The sequence below is a fragment of the Giraffa tippelskirchi genome, chromosome 4 (genome assembly GCF_054371585.1).
Source record: "Giraffa tippelskirchi isolate mGirTip1 chromosome 4, T2T-mGirTip1v1.2.pri, whole genome shotgun sequence".
Lineage (NCBI taxonomy): Eukaryota > Metazoa > Chordata > Mammalia > Artiodactyla > Giraffidae > Giraffa > Giraffa tippelskirchi.
The window spans coordinates 178,001,997-178,023,378 of NC_137278.1; the positions used below are offsets into that span (position 1 = coordinate 178,001,997).

At 38.6% G+C, this 21,382-nt stretch overlaps 1 protein-coding gene across 2 annotated transcripts in view; it reads right to left on the reverse strand.

The window, feature by feature from the left end:
* BMAL2 (basic helix-loop-helix ARNT like 2) overlaps nucleotides 1–21,382 on the reverse strand; it is a 100,542-nt gene that overhangs the window by 50,594 nt on the left and 28,566 nt on the right. For both annotated transcript variants that reach the window (XR_014082455.1, XM_081591889.1), the window contains exon 2: nucleotides 11,103–11,253. Coding sequence is in view for 1 of the 2 variants with exons in the window: in XM_081591889.1 (XP_081448015.1) it covers nucleotides 11,103–11,253 (151 nt within the window). In the remaining variant the exon portion in view is untranslated. The remainder of the gene's footprint in view (nucleotides 1–11,102; nucleotides 11,254–21,382) is intronic.

A 21,382-nucleotide genomic window follows, 5' to 3' on the forward strand; every position in this document is an offset into this window, starting at 1 on the left:
ATAGCTCCAGTTTTCTTAAAGAGATCTCTAGTCTTTCCCATTCTGTTGTTTTCCTCTTATTTCTTTGCATTGTTCATTTAAGAAGGCCTTTTTGTCTCTACTTGCTATTGTCTGGAACTCTGCATTCAGTTGAGTATACCTTTCCTTTTCTCCTTTGTCTCTCACTTCTCTTCTCTCTTCTTGGGGCATAGACTTGGATTACTGTGATGGTGAATGGTTTGCTTGGAAATGAACTGAGGAGGTCTTACAAATAGCTGTGAAAATAAGGGAAGGGAAAAGCAAAGGAGAAAAGGAAAGATACACCCATTTGAATGCAGAGTTCCAAAGAATAGCAAGAAGAGATAAGAAAGCCTTCCTCAGTGATCAATGCAAAGAAATAGAGGAAAACAATAGAATGGGAAAGACTAGAGATCTCTTCAAGAAAATGAGAGATACCAAGGGAACATTTCATGCAAAGATGGGCTCAATAAAGGACAGAAATGATAGGGACCTAACAGAAGCAGAAGATATTAAAAAGAGGTGGCAAGAATACACAGAAGAACTGTACAAAAAAGACCTTCATGACCCAGATAATCACGATGGTGTGATCACTCACCTAGAGCCAGACATCCTGGAATGTGAAGTCAAGTGGGCCTTAGAAAGCATCACTATGAACAAAGCTAGTGGAGGTGATGGAATTCCAGTTGAGCTATTTCAAATCCTGAAAGATGATGCTGTGAAAGTGCTGCACTCAATATGCTAGCACATTTGGAAAACTCAGTAGGGGCCACAGGACTGGAAAAGGTCAGTTTTCATCCCAATCCCAAAGAAAGGCAATGCCAAAGAATGCTCAAACTACCCCACAATTGCACTCATCTCACACGCTAGTAAAGTAATACTTAAAATTCTTCAAGCCAGGCTTCAGCAATACGTGAACCGTGAACTTCCAGATGTTTCAAGCTGGTTTAGAAAAGGCAGAGGAACCAGAGAGCAAATTGCCAACATCCGCTGGATCATTGAAAAAGCAAGAGACTTCCAGAAAAACATCTATTTCTGCTTTATTGACTATGCCAAAGACTTTGACTCTGTGGATCACAATAAACTGTGGAAAATTCTGAAAGAGATGTGAGTACCAGACCACCTGACTTGCCTCTTGAGAAACCTGTATGCAGGTCAGGAAGCAACAGTTAGAACTGGACATGGAACAACGGACTGGTTTCAAATAGGAAAAGAAGTACGTCAAGGCTCTATATTGTCACCCTGCTTATTTAACTTATATTCAGAGTACATCATGAGAAATGCTGGGCTGGAGGAAGCACAAGCTGGAATCAAGATTGCCGGGAGAAATATCAATAACCTCAGATATGCGGATGACACCACCCTTATGGCAGAAAGTGAAGAAGAACTAAAGGGCCTCTTGATGAAAGTGAAAGAGGAGAGTGAAAAAGTTGGCTTAAAGCTCAACATTCAGAAAACAAAGATCATGGCATGTGGTCCCATCACTTCATGGCAAATAGATGGGGAAACAGTGTCAGACTTTACTTTTCTGGGCTCCAAAATCACTGCAGATGGTGATTGCAGCCATGAAATTAAAAGACGCTCACTCCTTGGAGTGAAAGTTATGACCAACCTAGACAGCATATTGAAAAGCAGAGACATTATTTTGTCAACAAAGGTCTGTCTAGTCAAGGCTATGGTTTTTCCAGTAGTCATGTATGGATGTGAGAGTTGGACTATAAAGAAAGCTGAGCACCGAAGAATTGATGCTTTGAACTGTGGTGTTGGAGAAGATTCTTGAGAGTCCCTTGGACTACAAGGAGATCCAACCAGTTCATCCTAAAGGAAATCAGTCCTGAATATTCGTTGGAAGGACTGATGCTGATGCTGAAACTCCAATACTTTGGCCATCTGATGTGAAGAACTGACTCATTGGAAAAGACCCTGATGCTGGAAAAGATTGAGGGCAGGAGGAGAAGGGGATAACAGAGGATGAGATGGTTGGATGGCATCACCGACTCAATGGACATGGATTTGGGTGGGCTCCAGGAGTTGGTGATGGACAGGGAGGCCTGGCGTGCTTGCAGTTCATGGGGTGGTAAAGAGTCAGACTCGACTGAGAGACTGAACTGAACTGAACTAAGACCTTTAATTTTGTCTGAAAATTCATCTACATAATAAGAAATAATTTTGAAAACTGGAAACTGATCACTTGCCAATAATATTAATTTTCACATTATCATATGCCTTAGCAGAATATTCTAAATGTATATGTGTGTATAAATATTTATATATATACTTACATACATGTACATATGTGGCAGTGTATTTATTCATTCAGAATGTAGTCACCAAACCACTATCAAAGTGATGGTGATAAAATACTTTCCACATTAAAAAATCATGCAGGCTGAGTAGTTTTTCTTCAAATATGTGTTTTAAAATATATACTCCCAAGTGCCTTTATTTTTGAAAGGGCATTTTAAAAATTCATGGTAAATCTTCCATAATCTCATCTGGAAATAATCACAATCAACATTTTAATGGGTCTCCCCTACATGTCTTTCGTAGACATATATCTGTGTGTGTGCTTAGTTGCTCAGTCGTGTCTGATTTTTTGTGACTCCATAGACTGTAGTCTGCCAGGTTCTTCTGTCCATGAGATTCTCCAGGCAAGAATACTGGAGTGGGTTGCCATGACCTTCTCCAGGGGGATCTCCCTGACCCAGGGATTGAACCTGCATCTCTTGAGTCTCCTGCATTGGCAGGTAGATTCTTTATTACTGAGTCACCTGGGAAGCCCAGATGTGTATCTAGATACATACAAAAACAGCTTTGACTATTTAACTTAGTCATGGGGGGCAGGGGGGAATTGTGGAGCATGGAGGGTATTTATATAGATTTGTGTTCTATATTGTGTATATATTGATATAAATATATAAAATAAAATTTAGATGACAGTGTAAAATTTTTCATGTCTTGTCTGATTCACTTAACACTATAATATAAATATTTTCTCCTAGCTTCAAATATTCTTGAAGAACATAATTTTTTAATGACTAAATAGTTGCCCATTGGTTAGCTATGCTATAATTTATTTAATAATTTTCTATTACTAGATATCTAAATATTCTAATTTTTCAATATTATAAATAGTGTGCCTAATACCACCGAGCTGCATGCATCTTTGATTATCCTCCTAGGGTAAAACTTTATTAGTTGCTCAGTTGTATCCGACTCTTGGTGACCCCATGCATTGTAGCCTGCCAGGATCCTCTGTCCATGGGATTCTCCAGGCAAGAATACTGGAGTGTGTAGCCATTCCCTTCTCTGAGGTATCTTCCCAATCCAGGGATGGAACTCGGTTCTCCCATATTGCAGGCAGATTCCTTACTGTCTGAGCCACCAGGGAAGTCCAGGATAAACCTTCAGATGTACAATGTATGGATAACTACTTTAAGGCTTCTGACATATGTTGCCAAGTTTCCCTCTTTTAAAAGAGTCAACAATGATCATTTTCTAGATTTTGAAAAGAGTTTGATCTACCTGTGAACTATTTTATTCATATGATGTATTTTACTTGAGGTTTCAATAATATTTTTCTGCTTAAAAAAGATAATACATGCTGTTTATAGAAGACTTAATATAATTTATGAAGAGATGCATATAAATGTTCCAAATAAAAAAGGACCACTAAAATAAAAGCTTAATCAAAGGATGTTTTTCCTTATCACTGTCTAAATAAATAGCTTTGATGACACTTTATCAAAAGTATTTTCACATGTGTTATTTGATTCTGGCAGCATTTAAGAATCATGTAGTTATTCAGTTCAGTTCAGTTCAGTCGCTCAGTTATGTCTGACTCTTTGCGACCCCATGGACTGCTGCACACCAGGCCTCCATGTCCATCATCAGCTCCCAGAGTTTGCTCAATCTCATGTTCATTGAGTCGGTGATGCCATCCAACCATCTCATCCTCTGTCATCCCCTTCTCCTCCTGCCTTCAATCATTCCCAGCATCAGGGTCTTTTCCAATGAGTCAGTTCTTCACATCAGGTGGCCAAAGTATTGGAGTTTCAGCTTCAACATCAGTCCTTCCAATGAATATTCAGGACTGATTTCCATGTAGTTATTCCTCTCCCCATTTTACAGATGAAGGAATTGAGGCCCAATAAGGTTACTGCTTGAGGTCATTGACCTAACAGGAGGCCAATGAAGCTTATTCTGTGTAGCCTCATGTGCCTTCCTCTATGCCTCTATCATTATCAGCCTGCTGTGTGGTGTAAATTAAACAGTCTTTTTGAGGCAATAAAGAGTGTTAGATTAAGTCAGCTTTTTTTTTTTCTCTTTTCTGCCTGACTTCACATCTAAGGACTAAAGTAGAAAATCATGATACAGGGTGAATGATTTTCTTCCTAATGACCTGGAATTATATACACATACGCATGTGTGCTCAGTTGCTTAGTTATGTCCTACTCTTTGTGACCCCATGGACTGTGGCCCACCAGACTCTTCTGTCCATGGGATTTCCCAGGCAAGAATACTGGAGTGGCTTACCATTTCCTTCTCCAGGAGATTTTTCAGATCCATGGATTGAATCCATGTCTCCTGCATCGGCAAATGGATTCTTTACCACTGAGCCACCTGGGAATCCCCATATATAGATATGCTGCTGCTTAGCCGCTTAGTCTTGTCCGGCTCTGTGCGACCCTATGGACTGCAGCTGGTCAGGCTCCTCTGTCCATGGGATTCTCCAGGCAAGTATACTGGAGTGGGTTGCCATGCCCCATCCAAGGGATCTTCCTGACCCAGGGATGGAACCCGGGTCTCCTGCATTGCAGGCAGATTCTTTACTGCTGAGGCACCAGGGAAGCCCCATATATAGATATATATTACTTCAATTTCAAAAGGTAAAGTTTAACTGTTTTAAATCATGCTTTTGCTTTGATGATACATATCTTAGCAGATTAACTCACTAGCTAAATTTGCCTCCTTGATGAAATCCAAACCGACTGTACTTAAGAAATCAAAATATACTTTAACGGTCCTGTGCAGAACAGAAAAAAAGCACAATCTCAGTCCAACAGTTCATTCCTTTGCAACATGAACCTAGACAATTAGTAAATTTGCTCTTTGTATGTTTTCTCCATGCTGGCATTTGGTCTGTAGTAAAAATATTTTTACTTCTGAATTTTAATAAGCTCACTGACATTAATAACGTTCACATTACTTAGATGCATTTTCTTAGTGTAGCTTCTTAGACTAAGTAATATAACTTTTTCAAAACACAGTGGAGGTTTCCTTGAAAACTACTTTCACTGCATTTTGAATGAAATGTAGGCCCTCCTCATAAATCAAGCAAAAACAAATGAAATTGGAAGCAAATACGGTCAAAACACTCCTCTGATCTGCTTTCCATGCCTCTCTCTTTTTTGAAACTTTCTTCCTTTCCCTTCTGAGATACCATGCTCATTTTACAGCCCCATCTCCTCACATTTTGGGTAGGCGCCCCTCCTCCTTGAGCGTCCCCCATCTTTCCTGCACCCATACCTGCATCCATGCCAGTCACCGCTCTTGTTCTTCATACATTAACAGTGTCTGAATCTCCATCTCCAGGCCACACCTCAACCCTGAGTTCCAGACCCTTATATCCAACTGCCTACTTAAAGATTCCCATAAATGTCACATTCTCCGTGTAGCCAAAACTGAATTCATCATCTTCCCCTCAATACCAGTGAATGAAATACCATCCTCCATTCAGGTTCAAGTCAGAAAATCTGGATGCTTCTTAAATTCCTGCTCTTCCTCATGAACAAGGGTGAAATCTTAGAGATTCTATCTTCTAAAAGTGTCATAATATGTCCCTCACTCTCCAGGCCCTTCCTGCCCAGGCTACTCTCTTGGACCAGTGCTCAGAAAACCCATTCCCTAGCAACCGTCTCTCCACTGTTTTCTCTGCCTGCTGGATTGTCCTCCTTCAGTCCGTCCTCCATGCTGTTTCCTGAGAGCTCCTTTAAAAATATAAATCTGTGCCACTTCACACTTACTAGCATAGCTTTTTTTTTCTAATGAAAAATAACAAGTGTCAGCAAGGATATGCAGAAATTGGATCCCTCACACACTTCTGGTGGGAATGTAAAATGGTGAAGGTACCGTGGAAAATAGTTTGGTGGTTCCTCAAACACTAAGCATAGAATTACCATCTGACCCAGCAATTCGACCTGTAGGTATATAATCACAAGAACTGAAATTGAAAGCAGAGACTCAGATACTCGTGCACCAACATTCACAGCAGTATTATTCACAACAGCCAAAAAGTGGGAACAACCCAAATGCCACCAACAAATGAATGGATAAATAGGATGTGGCATATACATACAATGGCATATGATTCAGCCATAAAAAAGAATGAAGTTCTGCTACATCGCTACAATGGAGGGGAAACTTGAAATCACTACACTAAGTGAAATAAGCCAGAGATAAAAGGACAAATATTGTATGATTCCACTTAGATGACATATCTAGAACAGGCAAATTCTCAGAGCTAGAAAGTAGGCTAGAGGTTACCAGGGGCCAGGGAAAGGAAGGGAGAACTACTGTTTCACGGGTACAGTGTTTCTGACTGGGGTGATGGAGAAGTTTTAGAGACAGACAGTGCTGATGATTGTACAACACCGTGAATGTAATTAATGCCACTGAACTGTACACTTAAAAGTGGTTGAAATGTCAAATTTTATGTTACATATATTTTACTACAATAAAAAAGCTTTTCTAAAAGTGCAAAGGTAAGCAAAACTTTTAAAAATGTAATCTGATTAAGTTCTCAAAATCCTTCCATTTCCCTTATTGCATATAAGATACTTTTCAGGCTTTCCTGATGGCTCAGACAGTAAAGAATCTGCCGGCAATGCAGGAGACCCGGGTTCGATCCCTCAGTTGGGAAGATCCCCTGGAGAAGGGAATGGCAACCCACTCCAGTATTCTTGCCTGGAGAATTCCAAGGACAGAGGAGCCTGGTGGCTACAGGCCATGGGGTCGCAAAGAGGCGGACACGACTGAGCGACTAACACTTTTATTTACTTTTCAGTTTCTTTAGTTGAGCAGACATTCATAACCTAGTCCAAGTTTATCCCTCAAGTCTCACAGCTCACCCACCTCCTGGTGTGTCCTCTCCTCTACTGTGACAATTACTTGTTTCCTGATGAGCAGTGTGCTGCTTCATACTCTATGCTTCTGCACAGCTGTTCCTACTGCCTGAAACACCTTCTCTACTTCTGCTCTGAATGGCTCATCCCCATTTTTCATTCAAAACTTAGCTGCCGTCAACATCTCCAGGAAGCTGTTCTTCACTTCTGATCTCATTATTATTTAAACACCCAACTTGCCTTGCTGCCATAATACCTAGGGTCCCTCTTATGGAAATTATCATGATATGTAATGATTCTTTGTATCTTTCCCATTTGTACAAATTTCTTGTGCCTTATCTATGTCTTCCTCCTCGTCTACTGGGTATCACATTGTTCAATTCAATTCAGTCGCTGAGTAGTGTCTGACCCTTTGCGACCTCACGGACTGCAGCATGCAGTAGATATATTGTAGATACTCAATAAATGTTTAGTGTAGATATCACATTGTAGTTATTCAATAAATGTTTAATGATTGCATTCCAAGGAATCTTCATCAATGACCTTTTTAAAGAAGCAGCTCTCCGTTCAAATCCAACAGTGCTGCAGAAAGGGTGAAACTTCTCGTACATTCTCTTCTGTTTAAAAATATCCAGTGTTTGGAGGCTCCACCAATGAAATCAACCTCATGCCCTGAGTCTCTGGGAAGGATGCTGCACAGTCAGTACTTTGTAAAATTCATAAAGCACTCTGACATCCCTTATTTCATTAGAATGGAAAATGGTGAGATGAAAGAAGGACTGGGGCAGAGTGGAGAAGTTCTGGGAGAGATAATGAGCAAATCGGGGGGTGTACACTCACTTTCTGCTGCAGCTCTATGTGCTCTTCAAGTAGGAATTACGTGAGAGTCCAGTACTTACCTGTTGCAACTGAATGCTGACATTTCTACCCTTGTTGAAAGGAGACAGGTAAAGGGATTCTGAGAAAGTTTTTCCACCACTTTTTCTTTCATGAGTCCTGACCTGGAAGGGAGGAGCCCTTGGGTCATCCCTACCAGATGTGCTGGAAAATTGGACAGCATGGCTGTCTTCATGTGCTAGAAACACCCTCCCCTGTCCAGCTACAGAGAGACAGGAAGTAGGGTGTAAATAGGAAACCACTACACTGACAATTAGGCATTCCAACTAGCTGGATAATGTTCAGCGAAGCATTTGATGTTTCTGAGTTGTAGCTGCTTCATTTTCTAAAATGTGTACAATAAATAATCTTTAGGGTTGCCTTCTGCCAGAAAGCCATTATCTGTCAGTATATTGTTACTACATTTTCTAAGGCTCCAAAATCAATGCAGATGGTGACTGCAGCCATGAAATTAAAAGATGCTTGCTCCTTGGAAGAAAAGCTATGACAAACTTAGACAATATATTAAAAAGCAGAGCCTTTGATGACAAAGGTTCATATAGTCAAAGCTATGGTTTTTCCAGTAGTCATGCATGGATGTGAGAGTTGGACCATAAAAGAAAGCTGAGAGCCGAAGAATTGATGCTTTTGAACTGTGGTGTTGGAGAAGACTCTTGAGAGTCCCTTGGACAGGAGATCAAACCAGTCAGTCCTAAAGGAAATCCACTCTGAATATTCATTGGAAGGACTGATGCTGAAGCTGAAACTCCAATACTTTGTCCACTTGATATGAAGAACTGACTCATTAGAAAAGACCTTGATGCTGGTAAAGATTAAAGGTTGGAGGAGAAGGGGACGACAGAGGATAAGTTGGTTGGATGGCATCACCAACTCAATGGACATGAGTTTGAGTAAGCTCCCGGCATTGCTGATGGACAGGGAAGCCTGGCATGCTGCAGTCCATGGGGTCGCAAAGAGTCAAACATGACTGAGTGACTGAATTGAACTGATATTGAACTGATATTTCTAGTATTTCCCTTGTCACTGCCCTCATTTTTCCATTCACTCTCAAAACCACTGTAAGGTCTCAACCATGGCCCCTATGAGACATGCGTGACACAAGTTCTATTGTGTGACTCTAGTTCTCACTTGAAAGTCATATTCTTATTTAAATATTAAGAAAGAACAATGGTACTTATGATTCTAAAGAAAAAAGAAGAAAATAAAAAGGACTAACAGTCATTTCTAGCTCAAGGTGAATGAGGACTGCATGCATGCTAAGTCTCTCTAGTCATATCCAACTATGTAACGCTATGGACCCTCTATCCCTAGGGACCCACTGCTAGGGATCCACCGGTCCCTCTGTCCATGGGATTCTCCAGGCTCCAAGAATACTGGAGTGGGTTGCCATTTCCTTCTCCAGGGGATCTTCCTGACCCAGGGATTGAACCTGCATCTCTTATGTCTCCTGCCCTGGCAGGGAGGTTCTTTCACCACTAGGACCACCTGGGAAGCCCAGAGCCACCTGGGAAGGGGACTACCACCTGATGATTAAGGATGTAGAACAGCCAACAGTTCTAGGTAGACTGTCACTTGGTCAACTGTAGTTATTTATAATCACCCACTTTATTGGAAGAGACTAAGAGAATACAGACAATCAAAAACAGTATATAATTTTTATATACTTTTATGTATATAATCTTTACATACATTTATATGTGGCTTTGGAAGTGTGTTGGTCCTTACATTTGAATAACACTGATTCTGCCATCTTGGAAACTGAAGTTAAATTATAAAGTGTACTAGGAAGAACTGAGTTAAAAATAGCTAGGATATTTCATTACATCCACATCTTGCCCCCTACTCAGGAATTTTCCCTTCATTCATGATGGAGAATGGTCATCAACTTTCACATTCATGTAAAGAAAGTACCAGCTTAAAATGAATTGCTCTAGATTGTTATATATTTATCTTGCCCTATTATTTTCACTATAAAAACCCTATGTTTGGGGAAATCATTAAAGAATATTTGAGACTGCAAGCTGCATTAGGCAACAAAATGAACAAGGATATAGAAAGTATTCTCAGCACTGATTTTATGATCTACTTGGCTTAATAAACATGGAAAATGAGAGTTTTAATTGATTAAAATTGCCACAGATAACCAAGGGTTGGTTGTTGGTTAATAAATGATGAGTAAGGCAAGAAGCAAGTTGTGATTATTATTTTAAGCCAAACATTCAAGAAGATGGTTTCCTCAAGGTTAAGTATTTCAATTAGGAAGGCAAATATCTTGCTGTGACCATAACTGTTAAGCAAATTAACCTCAAGTTCCTATGTCTTTCAGATCCCAGTTGATCTTCCTGGATAGCTAATAACCTTTAGAGTTGGATCAGTCAATGACAGAGGTAGCAGCTGGGTGGATAAATAATCTACCCTGTCCAAATTAATTACCATGTAATTTAAAATAATAATTTAAAAGTAATCTTTTTCTAAAGAAGATATATATAATACATATATACTATATACATATATATATATATACACACACACACACACACACACACACTAGAATATTACTCAGGGATAAAAAAGAATGAAATAATGTGTTTTGCTGCTACATGGATGGACCCAGTGATGATCATACTAGCAAAGTAAGTCATAAAGAAAAAGACAAATACCACATGATATCACTTATATGTGTAATGTAAAATATGACACAAGTGAACCTATCTACAAAACAGAAATTAGACTCACAGCCGTAGAGAACAGACTTGCAGTTGCCAAGGAGGGGGTGTGAATTGAGAATTTGGGACTGGCAGATGCAAACTATTATAGACAATCTAGAATGGATGAACAACAAGGTCCTATTGTACAGGTCAGCACAGATATTTAATATTCATATATTAAACTATAATAGAAAAGAAAATATATGTACATGTATAACTGAATCACTTGGCTATACTCCAGACACTAACACAAAATTATAAATCAACTATACTTCAATTAAAAAAAATAAAAAGAAACTAATATTTAAAAAGTGATATTATTCTTTTCTCCCTAAGGTCGAAGATTTTCTGGGATTACAGGAACAAATTCACTTACTGTGATGGGTCTGAATCACTCCGTCTTCGTTTTCTTGGCAACTCTGTCACATGTGGGCTGAAGGATCCAGTGGCTACTGGTTTAGTCCAGGGGCTTAGATGACTGGAAACCACGGAAGCAATGCAGTGGTTCCCTTCCATGAATACTTTACCTGTGAGATATAAACTTCAATAAAGCATCTACTTGAAACATTAATTTTCACTTTATATATCTATATCACATAGTTTAAATGGCTTTATACTTTGATATTTTAAAATGTCAAGTAAACAATAAAATGCGGGACTTCCCTGGTGGTCCAGTGGTTGGGAATCCCCTGCCACATGCCACAGTATATACAACTTAGTGGCACAACTCAGCTCATGTGCCACAACTACTGAGCCTCTGCTCTAGAGCCCACCTGCCGCAACTACTGAAGCCCGTGTGCCCTGAAGCCTGTGCTCTACAACAAGAGAAGTCACTGCAATGAGGAGCCAGCACACAACTAGAGAAACCTACAGGTAGCAATGCAGACCCAGTGCAGCCAAAAATAAATAAATAAATTTTTTAAATGACATGGAATGAAACACTAATTATACACAACCAAATATTAGCTAACAATGTATTGTTAATCTGTATCTTTATTTTCCCTGTCTAATTATAAAAAATATATATGAATATTCCAGGAAATATGGAAAACACAAAAAGATAGAATGGAAGGGGGAAATCCAAATTTCACAAACCAATGTTACTATTTAGAATTACTTCCTTTAGAATTTTTTCTATCGTTGTTTTTATAATAATCGAAATCATAGTGTATATTCTACATTATTTACATATAATTGTGATAATAACTTTACAGTGTCATTACAAATTCTTTATAGATGATTCTAATGACTGCATAATATACTATCATGCAGCTGTGTCATAGCTACTTAACCATTCTTCTATTGTTAGAATCCAAGTTTGTTCCTATTTTTTCACCATCGTAAATAAGTAGTGTGCTTTTATCTATATGCATAAAACTTTTTATCTACTGGTTAATTCTACTCATTTTCTAGTTATTTCTTGTGGATAGTATCCCAGAAATAGGTTAACAAGGTCACAGGACATGAATAGTTTCAGTCCTGAATTGACTAAAATTCAATTTGGTCCTGAATTGACTTAGAGGGATATTTTAACCCTTAGTGTTTTAAAAATAGATTGAAATTTAATGAGCTATCATTTATTTTAAGAAATAGGAAAAGATACTAAAATAAATCTAAAGAATTAGGAGAAAGGAAATCATTAAAATAACACTAGAAATACTGAATTAGAAGAGAAATTAGTTTAGATCAAAAAAGTTAAACATAGGTTCTTTCAGATTGGAAACTGTAATAACCCGATGGCAAGACTTTTTCCAGTTCAGTTCAGTCGCTCTGTCATGTCCGATTCTTTGCGACACCATGGACTGCAGCACTCCAGGGTTCCCTGTCCAGCACCAACTCCCGGAGTTTACTCAAACTCATGTCCCTCGAGTCAGTGATGCCATCCACCATCTCATCCTCTGTCGTCCCCTTTTCCTCCTGCCTTCAATCTTTCCCAGTATCAGGGTCTTTTCAAATAAGCCAGTTCTTTGCATCAGGTGGCCAAAGTATTGGAGTTTCAGCTTCAATATCAGTTCTTCCAATGAACACCCAGGGCTGATCTCCTTTAGGATGGACTGGTTGGATCTCCTTATAGTCCAAAGGACTCTCAAGAGTCTTCTCCAACACCACAGTTCAAAACCACCAATTCTTCGGCGCTCAGCTTTCTTTATAGTCCAACTCTCACATCCATACATGACTACTGGAAAAACCATAGCCTTGACTAGATGGACCTTTGTTGGCAAAGTAATGTCTCTGCTTTTTAATATGCTGTCTAGGTTTGTCATAGCTTTTCTTCCAAGGAGTAAGCGTCTTTTAATTTCATGGCGGCAGTCACCATCTGCAGTGATTTTGGAATCCCCCAAAATAAAGTGCCACTGTTTCCATTGTTTCCCCATCTATTTGCCAAGAAGTGATGGGACCAGATGCCACAATCTCAGTTTTCTGAATGTTGAGTTTTAAGCCAACTTTTTCACTTTCCTCTTTCACTTTCATCAAGAGGCTCTTGAGTTCTTTGCTTTCTGCCATAAGGGTGGTATCATCTGCATATCTGAGGTTATTGATATTTCTCCCGGCAATCTTGATTCCAGTTTGTGCTTCCTCCAGCCCAGCATTTCTCATGATGTACACTGCATATAAGTTAAATAAGCAGGGTGACAATATACAGCCTTGACGGACTCCTTTTCCTATTTGGAACCAGTCTGTGGTTCCATGTCCAGTTCTAACTGTTGCTTCCTGACCTGCATACAGGTTTCTCAAGAGACAGGTCAGGTGGTCTGGTATTCCCATCTCTTTCAGAATTTTCCACAGTTTATTGTGATCCACACAGTCAAAGGCTTTGGCATAGTCAATAAAGTAGAAATAGATGTTTTTCTGGTACTCTCTTGTTTTTTCGATGATCCAGCAGATGTTGGCAATTTGATCTCTGGTTCCTCTGCCTTTTCTAAAACCAGCTTGAACATTTGGAAGTTCACGGTTCACATATTGCTGAAGCCTGGCTTGAAGAAATTTAAGTATTACTTTGCAAGTGTGTGAGATGAGTGCAATTGTGGGGTAGTTTGAGCATTCTTTGGCATTGCCTTTCTTTGGGATTGGGATGAAAACTGACCTTTTCCAGTCCTGTGGCCACTGCTGAGTTTTCCAAATTTACTGGCATATTGAGTGCAGCACTTTCACAGCATCATCTTTCAGGATTTGAAATAGCTTAACTGGAATTCCATCACCTCCACTAGCTTTGTTCATGTGATGCTTCCTAAGGCCTACTTGACTTTGCATTCCAGGATGTCTGGCTCTAGATGAGTGATAACACCATCGTGATTACCTGGGTCGTGAAGATCTTTTTTGTATAGTTCTTCTGTGTATTCTTGCCACCTCTTTTTAATATCTTCTGCTTCTGTTAGGTCCATATCATTTCTGTCCTTTATCAAGCCCATCTTTGCATGAAATGTTCCCTTGGTATCTCTAATTTTCTTGAAGAGATCTCTAGTCTTTCCCAGTCTATTGTTTTCCTCTATTTCTTTTTACTGATCACTGAGGAAGGCTTTCTTATCGCTCCTTGCTATTCTTTGGCACTCTGTATTCAAATGGGTATAGCTTTCCTTTTCTCCTTTGCTTTTTCCTTCTCTTCTTTACATAGCTATTTGTAAGGCCTCCTCAGAAAGCCGTTTTGTTTTTTAGCATTTTTTTTCCCTTGGGGATGGTCTTGATTCCTGTCTCCTGTACAACGTCACGAACCTCCATCCATAGTTCATCAGGCACTCTATCAAATCTAGTCCCGCACTCGATCAAATCTGTTTCTCACTTCCCCTGTGTAATCATAAGGGATTTGATTTAGGTCATACCTGAATGATCTAGTGGTTTTCCCTACTTTCTTCAATTTAAGTCTGAATTTGGCAGTAAGGAGTTCATGATCTGAGCCACAGTTAGCTCCTGGTCTTGTTTTTGCTGACTGTATAGAGCTTCTCCATCTTTGGGTGCATGGAATATAATCAATCTGATTTCAGTGTTGACCATCTGGTGATGTCCATGTGTAGAGTCTTCTTTTGTGTTGTTGGAAGAGGGTGTTTGCTATGACCAGTGCGTTCTCTTGGCAAAACTCTATTAGCCTTTGTCCTGCTTCATTCTGTACTCCCAGGCCAAATTTGCCTGTTACAGGTGTTTCTTGACTGCCTACTTTCACTTTCCAGACTTTTTTTAAAGAAAAAGAAAAGAAAGAGGGCATAAATGAATAAAGATAGGAACTGAAGGTGGGGGTCATAATTTTAGATGCTCTAGAGATTTAAAAGATAATAAATTCTCATGAAAAACATTATTCTAAATATTTGAAATTTTACATGAAATGGAAAAAATACTAGGGAATTTTTTTGAAATATAGTTGATTTACAATACTGTGTTAGTTTCAAGTGTACAGCAAAGTTATTCAACTCAATTTTATATATACTTTTTCAGTTTCTTTCCTTTATAGGCTACTCTAAAATACTGAATATGGTCCCCTGTGCCATACAGTAAGTAACTGTTGTTTATTTTATATATAGAAGTGTGTATCTGTTAATGTTATACTCTTAATTTATCCCTTCCCCTCACTTTTCCTTTGGTAAACATTAAGTTTGTTTTTTATGTCTGTTTCTCTTTTGTAAATAAGTCCATGTGTATTATTTTTAAGATTCCACATTTAAGTGATAGAATATAATTGTCCCTAGGGAATTTTAACTGACAGAAAATGAAGCAAAATTAAAAAAGCAAAAAATAAAAATAAAAAGAAATTAAAAAAAAGAATATTCCTATATTCTTTCTTACATATTCTATTCCAGTGGGGCTTCCCTGGTGGCTCAGACAGTAAAGAATCTGCCTACAATGCAGGAGTCCCGGGTTTAGTCCCTGGGTTACAAAGATCCCATGGAGAAGGAAATAGCAACCCACTTCAATAGTATGCATGCCTGTGAAATCTCATGGACAGAGGAGCCTGGAGGGCTGCAGTCCATGGGGTTGCAGAGAATCAGGCACGACTGAGTAACTAACATTTCCATTTTCATAGAAGAAGAGGAATTCTTTGTCCCTCAACTCTTTTTATAAAGTTTACATAAACTTGATATTAAAATTTGACAATGGCAGTACAAGATAGGATAACTATAGGCCTAATCTCATCTATGAACAAAGATATAAAAATCTTAACAAAATCTTAACAAAAACTCAGAAATGTATAAAAAGAATAACACATCATGACCAAGATAGTTGTATCCCAGGAATGTAATACTGGTTTAACATTAGTAAATTAATGAATATAATTTACACAATAAGAGCTCATTGAAAAAAATATGATTATTTCAAAAGATTCAGAAATACTAATGAAGAAACATTGAAAAACTTCTTTTTACAATCAGAAACAAAAACATTAAAAAAAACAACAACAAAAGAACATCTTTCAACAGTGTATTATTAATAGAAGACCTGTCAGTGGAATAAGGCAAGAAACTGTACTTGAAGTATAAGAATTAGAAAGAAAGAAAAAATAATATCATTATTGGGAAATGATATGATTAAGAATATAGAAAATCCAAAATAGTCAACATATAAATTATTAAAATTCGGGAGTGGATCAAGGTTGGCTGTATGTAAAGTCAGTACACAAAAATCAACTGCCTTTCTATTCACCAGTAACGTACTGCAAGAAAATGATACTTAAAAAATATAATTTACAATAACTTCAAAAAATATAGAGTACCTAAAGAACAATGTACAAGAAAAAATGTATAACCTAATAAAAACCTATAAGGTCCTTCAGGAGAAAATTCTAAGAATTTATTTAAAACATTGAAAAAAGATTCAAATAAATGGAAGAATTCACCATGTTTATGGATGGGAAGCCTCAATATCATAAATATTTCAATTCTCCTAAAATGGATGTGTAATTCCTCTTAAAATATTCTCTTTTATTGCTGGAACTTCAAAAGCTGAATATAAAATATATATGGTAGTACAGTGACTTATGAACAGCCAAGGGAAATGTGGGAGAACTGGGCTTCTCATATATCAAGCATTATAAAGCTTTGGTGATTAAGACAGGGTGGTATTGGTGTGGAGATATAGACAAACCAAAAAAAACCATGGAGAGCCCAGACACATAAATATGGACATCTGTTAAATGTCAGAGGTGGAATTTCAAATCAGCGTGAGGAGTCCAGCTTTTTAATAAATAACCCTGTGCCAATTTATTTTCCTATGAAAAAAAATAAAGTCAGATCCCTTACCTTATGCCAAAAATAAAAAACAAACCAACTACAAAAATTCAATCCAACTAGATTAAAGATCTAAATGTAAAAGGCAAAAATTAACAGAGAATACTCTGAAGGAGACTTTGGTGTAGAGAGAATTTCCTACTGGTGTAGAAAGAGTTTCCCAAACATTAAATGTAAAAACAGTAAAGGAAAATACTGACTAAAATCACCTTAAAATTAAGTTAATATTCATCCAAATGCACTATAAAGAGAAGGAAACCAAAAGTCACAAACTGGGAGAAGATATTTGCTACACATATAAACAATAAAGGGTTACTATGTGGACTGTATAAAGAATGTTATTGTATCATTGGGAAAAAGACCAATACAACAACTCAGCAGAAAACTGGAAAGACTTTAATGGGCACTTCATAAAAGAAATTTCAATTATCAGTACAAAAATGAAAAGATACTCAATTTCATTAGTAATCAGGAAAATCCAAAGTAAACTATAGTGACATACTGCATAGCCATCTAACGGCTACAAATGAAAAGTTTGATGATACCAAGTGTAAGTGAGAACGCAGAGCAATGGAAACAGAAATGAAATATTAGTGCTCTGTTGATAGGAAAATAAATTGCTACAAGTACTTTGGAAAGTATTTTTGCAAATGCCAGCAAATCTGGAAAACTCAGCAGTGGCCACAGGACTGGAAAAGGTCAGTTTTCATTCCAATCCCAAAGAAAGGCAATGCCAAAGAATGCTCAAACTACTGCACAATTGCACTCATCTCACACGCTAGTAAAGTAATGCTCAAAATTCTCCAAGCCAGGCTTCAGCAATATGTGAACCTTGAACTTCCAGATGTTCAAGCTGGTTTTAGAAAAGGCAGAGGAACCAGAGATCAAATTGCCAACATCCGCTGGATCATTGAAAAAGCAAGAGAGTTCCAGAAAAACATCTATTTCTGCTTTATTGACTATGCCAAAGCCTTTGACTGTGTGGATCACAATAAACTGTGGAAAATTCTGAAAGAGATGGGAATACCAGACCATCTGACCTGTCTCTTGAGAAACCTGTATGCAGGTCAGGAAGCAACAGTTAGAACTGGACATGGAACCACAGACTGGTTCCAAATAGGAAAAGGAGTCCATCAAGGCTGTATGTTGTCACCCTGCTTATTTAACTTATATGCAGCGTACATCATGAGAAACGCTGGGCTGGAAGAAACACAAGCTGGAATCAAGATTGCCGGGAGAAATATCAATAACCTCAGATATGCAGATGACACCACCCTTATGGCAGAAAGTGAAGAAGAACTAAATAGCCTCTTGATGAAAGTGAAAGAGGAGAGTGGAAAAGTTGGCTTAAAGCTCAACGTTCAGAAAACTAAGATCATGGCATCTGGTCCCATCACTTCATGGGAAATAGATGGGGAAACAGTGGAAACAGTGTCAGACTTTATTTTTGGGGGCTCCAAAATCACTGCTGATGGTGATTGCAGCCATGAAATTAAAAGACGCTTACTCCTTGGAAGGAAGGTTATGACCAACCTAGATAGCATAGTTAAAAGCAGACACATTACTTTGCCAACAAAAGTCCGTCTAGTCAAGGCTATGATTTTTCCAGTGGTCATGTATAGATGTGAGAGTTGGACAGTGAAGAAAGCTGAGCGCTGAAGAATTGATGCTTTTGAACTGTGGTGTTGGAAAAGACTCTTGAGAGTCCCTTGGCCTGCAAGGAGATCCAACCAGTCCATCCTAAAGGAGATCAGTCCTGGGTGTTCATTGGAAGGACTGATGTTGAAGCTGAAACTCCAATACTTTGGCCACCTGATGCGAAGAGCTGACTCATTGGAAAAGACCCTAATGCTGGGAAGGATTGGGGGCAGGAGGAGAAGGGGACAACAGAGGATGAGATGGTTGGATGGCATCACTGACTCGATGGACATGGGTTTGGGTAAACTCTGGGAGTTGGTGATGGACACGGAGGCCTTGCGTGCTGCGATTCATGGGGTCACAAAGAGTTGGACACGACTGAGCGACTGAACTGAACTGAATAAAGTGAAATATATGCAAATAACATGATTTAGTGTTCCATTGCTAAGTATATGAAGAAACTCTTAATGTATCTTATGACGGCGGTCTGCAACTATTTCCACACCAGCGACCGGTTTCATGCAAGACAAGTTTTCCATGGACCAAAGGTGGGGGGATGATTTCAGTATGATTTAAGCACATTACATTTCTTGTGCCCTTTATTTCTATTTTGTGGCAATCTCAGCATATTCTGCCTTGACTTTAGGGTTAGCGTTCATGCCCCTTTGGGAATCTAATGCTGCCCCTGATTTGACAGGGGGCAGAAACCAGGCGGTAATGCGAGGGATGGGAACAGCTGTAAATACAGATGAAACTTCGCTTATTCACCTGCCACCCACGTCCTGCTGTGCAGCCCGAGGTGGGGGACCTCTATCTTAGGAGACATGTACAAGAAATACGTTCACAGCATGGCTTGCAACTGAACAACAAAAATTCATGAGAAAACTAGAAACTCTTTAATTTCCCTCATCAAATGGATAAATTGTTTATTCACTGGATAGAATACTAAGAGTAGTAAAAATGAATGTAATACTGATACATTCAGCATAAATGAATCTCAGTAATGCTAGGTTAAAAAAAGTGCCTATTCACTGAAGCATGTAAATTATCATATGTGAAACAAATTGCCAGTCCAGGTTCGATGCATCATGATACAGAGCGCTTGGGGCTGGTGCACCGGGATGACCCGGAGGGATGGGATGGGGAGGGAGGTGGGAGGGGGGTTCTGGAAGGGGAAAACATGTACACCCATGGTGGATTCATGTCAATGTATAGCAAAACAAATACAATATTGTAAAGTTAAAAAATAGATAAATAAACTATTTTTTTTAAAAAGTGCCTATTATTTGTCCTCAGTTTTTTTAAAACATCCTGTTTTCTTTCATCTTTATTGATATTTTTGAAGGGTAGTTAGCAAGTATTGTATAGATTGTCTCTCAGTTTAAATTTTTCTGTTATTCCCTGATGACTAAATTCAGGTTATGTACTTTTTTCAAGAATACCAGAAAATTGATTCTGTGTCCTTCTTAGTACTAAGTGCTTTCACTTTAAATTTAATTGCTTCTGGTGCTTTTGGTTGCCTCATTAAGATCCTACTCTTTAGGATGTCAAATGGTGTTCAGCCCATGGAATCAACAGAAAAAGAGGCAGGGGAAAGATTTATGAGATCTTCTATTTGGTTGTAAGCTCCAACACTGGAAGCTTTTAGTTTTCAGGACCATGTCATCTTTTTAGCTCCAAATCTTAGCACAGTGTCAAACATACAGTTTTTAGGGTTTGTTGAAGGAATGAATCATCTTTCATTTCATTACCCACAAACATTCAAAAGAGAAACTGAAAGAGGTGGAAAATTGGGATTTCCAGATTCACATATTTGGGCTGCTAGGAATGATGAAATTCCCACAATAAAGAATATGCAATTTCCCACGGTACCTATTTCACAAACAAGGAGGCCTACTCCCTACCATTACTTCATTTTTATCATTTTCCTTCCACAGAAGGAAAAAAATGCACCTGATTGTCTTCTGGAAGAAAAGACACTATGTGGCATGAGATTTGTCAATCGGAAGTAGCTTTTTGAAATAACAAGCAGTAGCTGTTTCACAGGTTTGTGCTAATTTGTTACAATGGAAACCAAATACTGCTTCTTACCACTGACAAGTTGCTGGAAGATGCTTAGTCATATAATAGAAATTAAATACTAATTGGCACTACAGGAAAAACACCAACTTGCTATAAACATACAAATTGTGAAAAAGCTTTTACTCGGCAGAGATTAAAAACACTGTATTATTTCAAAATATTAATTAAGAGTCAACCCAGGTAGACAATATGTCTAAAAGGGTTAAGATTTAGTACCTGACCTCAGTTCAGTTCAGTTCAGTTCAGTCACTCAGTCATGTCCGACTCTTTGTGACCCCCTAGACTGCAGCAGGCCAGGCTTCCCTGTCCATCACCAACTCCCAGAGCTTGCTCAAACTCATGTCCATTGAGTCGCTGATGCCATCCAACCATCTCATCCTCTGTCGTCCCCTTCTCCTCCTGCCCTCAATCTTTCCTAGCATCAGGGTCTTTTCCAATGAGTCAGTTCTTTACATCAGGTGGCCAAGGTATTGGAGCTTCAGGTTCAACATCAGTCCTTCCAATGAATATTCAGGACTGATTTCCTTTAGGATGGACTGGTTGGATCTCCTTGCAGGCCAAGGGACTCTCAAGAGTCTTCTCCAACACCACAGTTCAAAAGCATCAATTCTTCAGCACTCAGCTTTCTTTATAGTCCAACTCTCACATCCATACATGACCACTAGAAAAACCATAGCTCTGACTAGATGGACTTTTGTTGGTAAAGTAATGTCTCTGCTTTTTA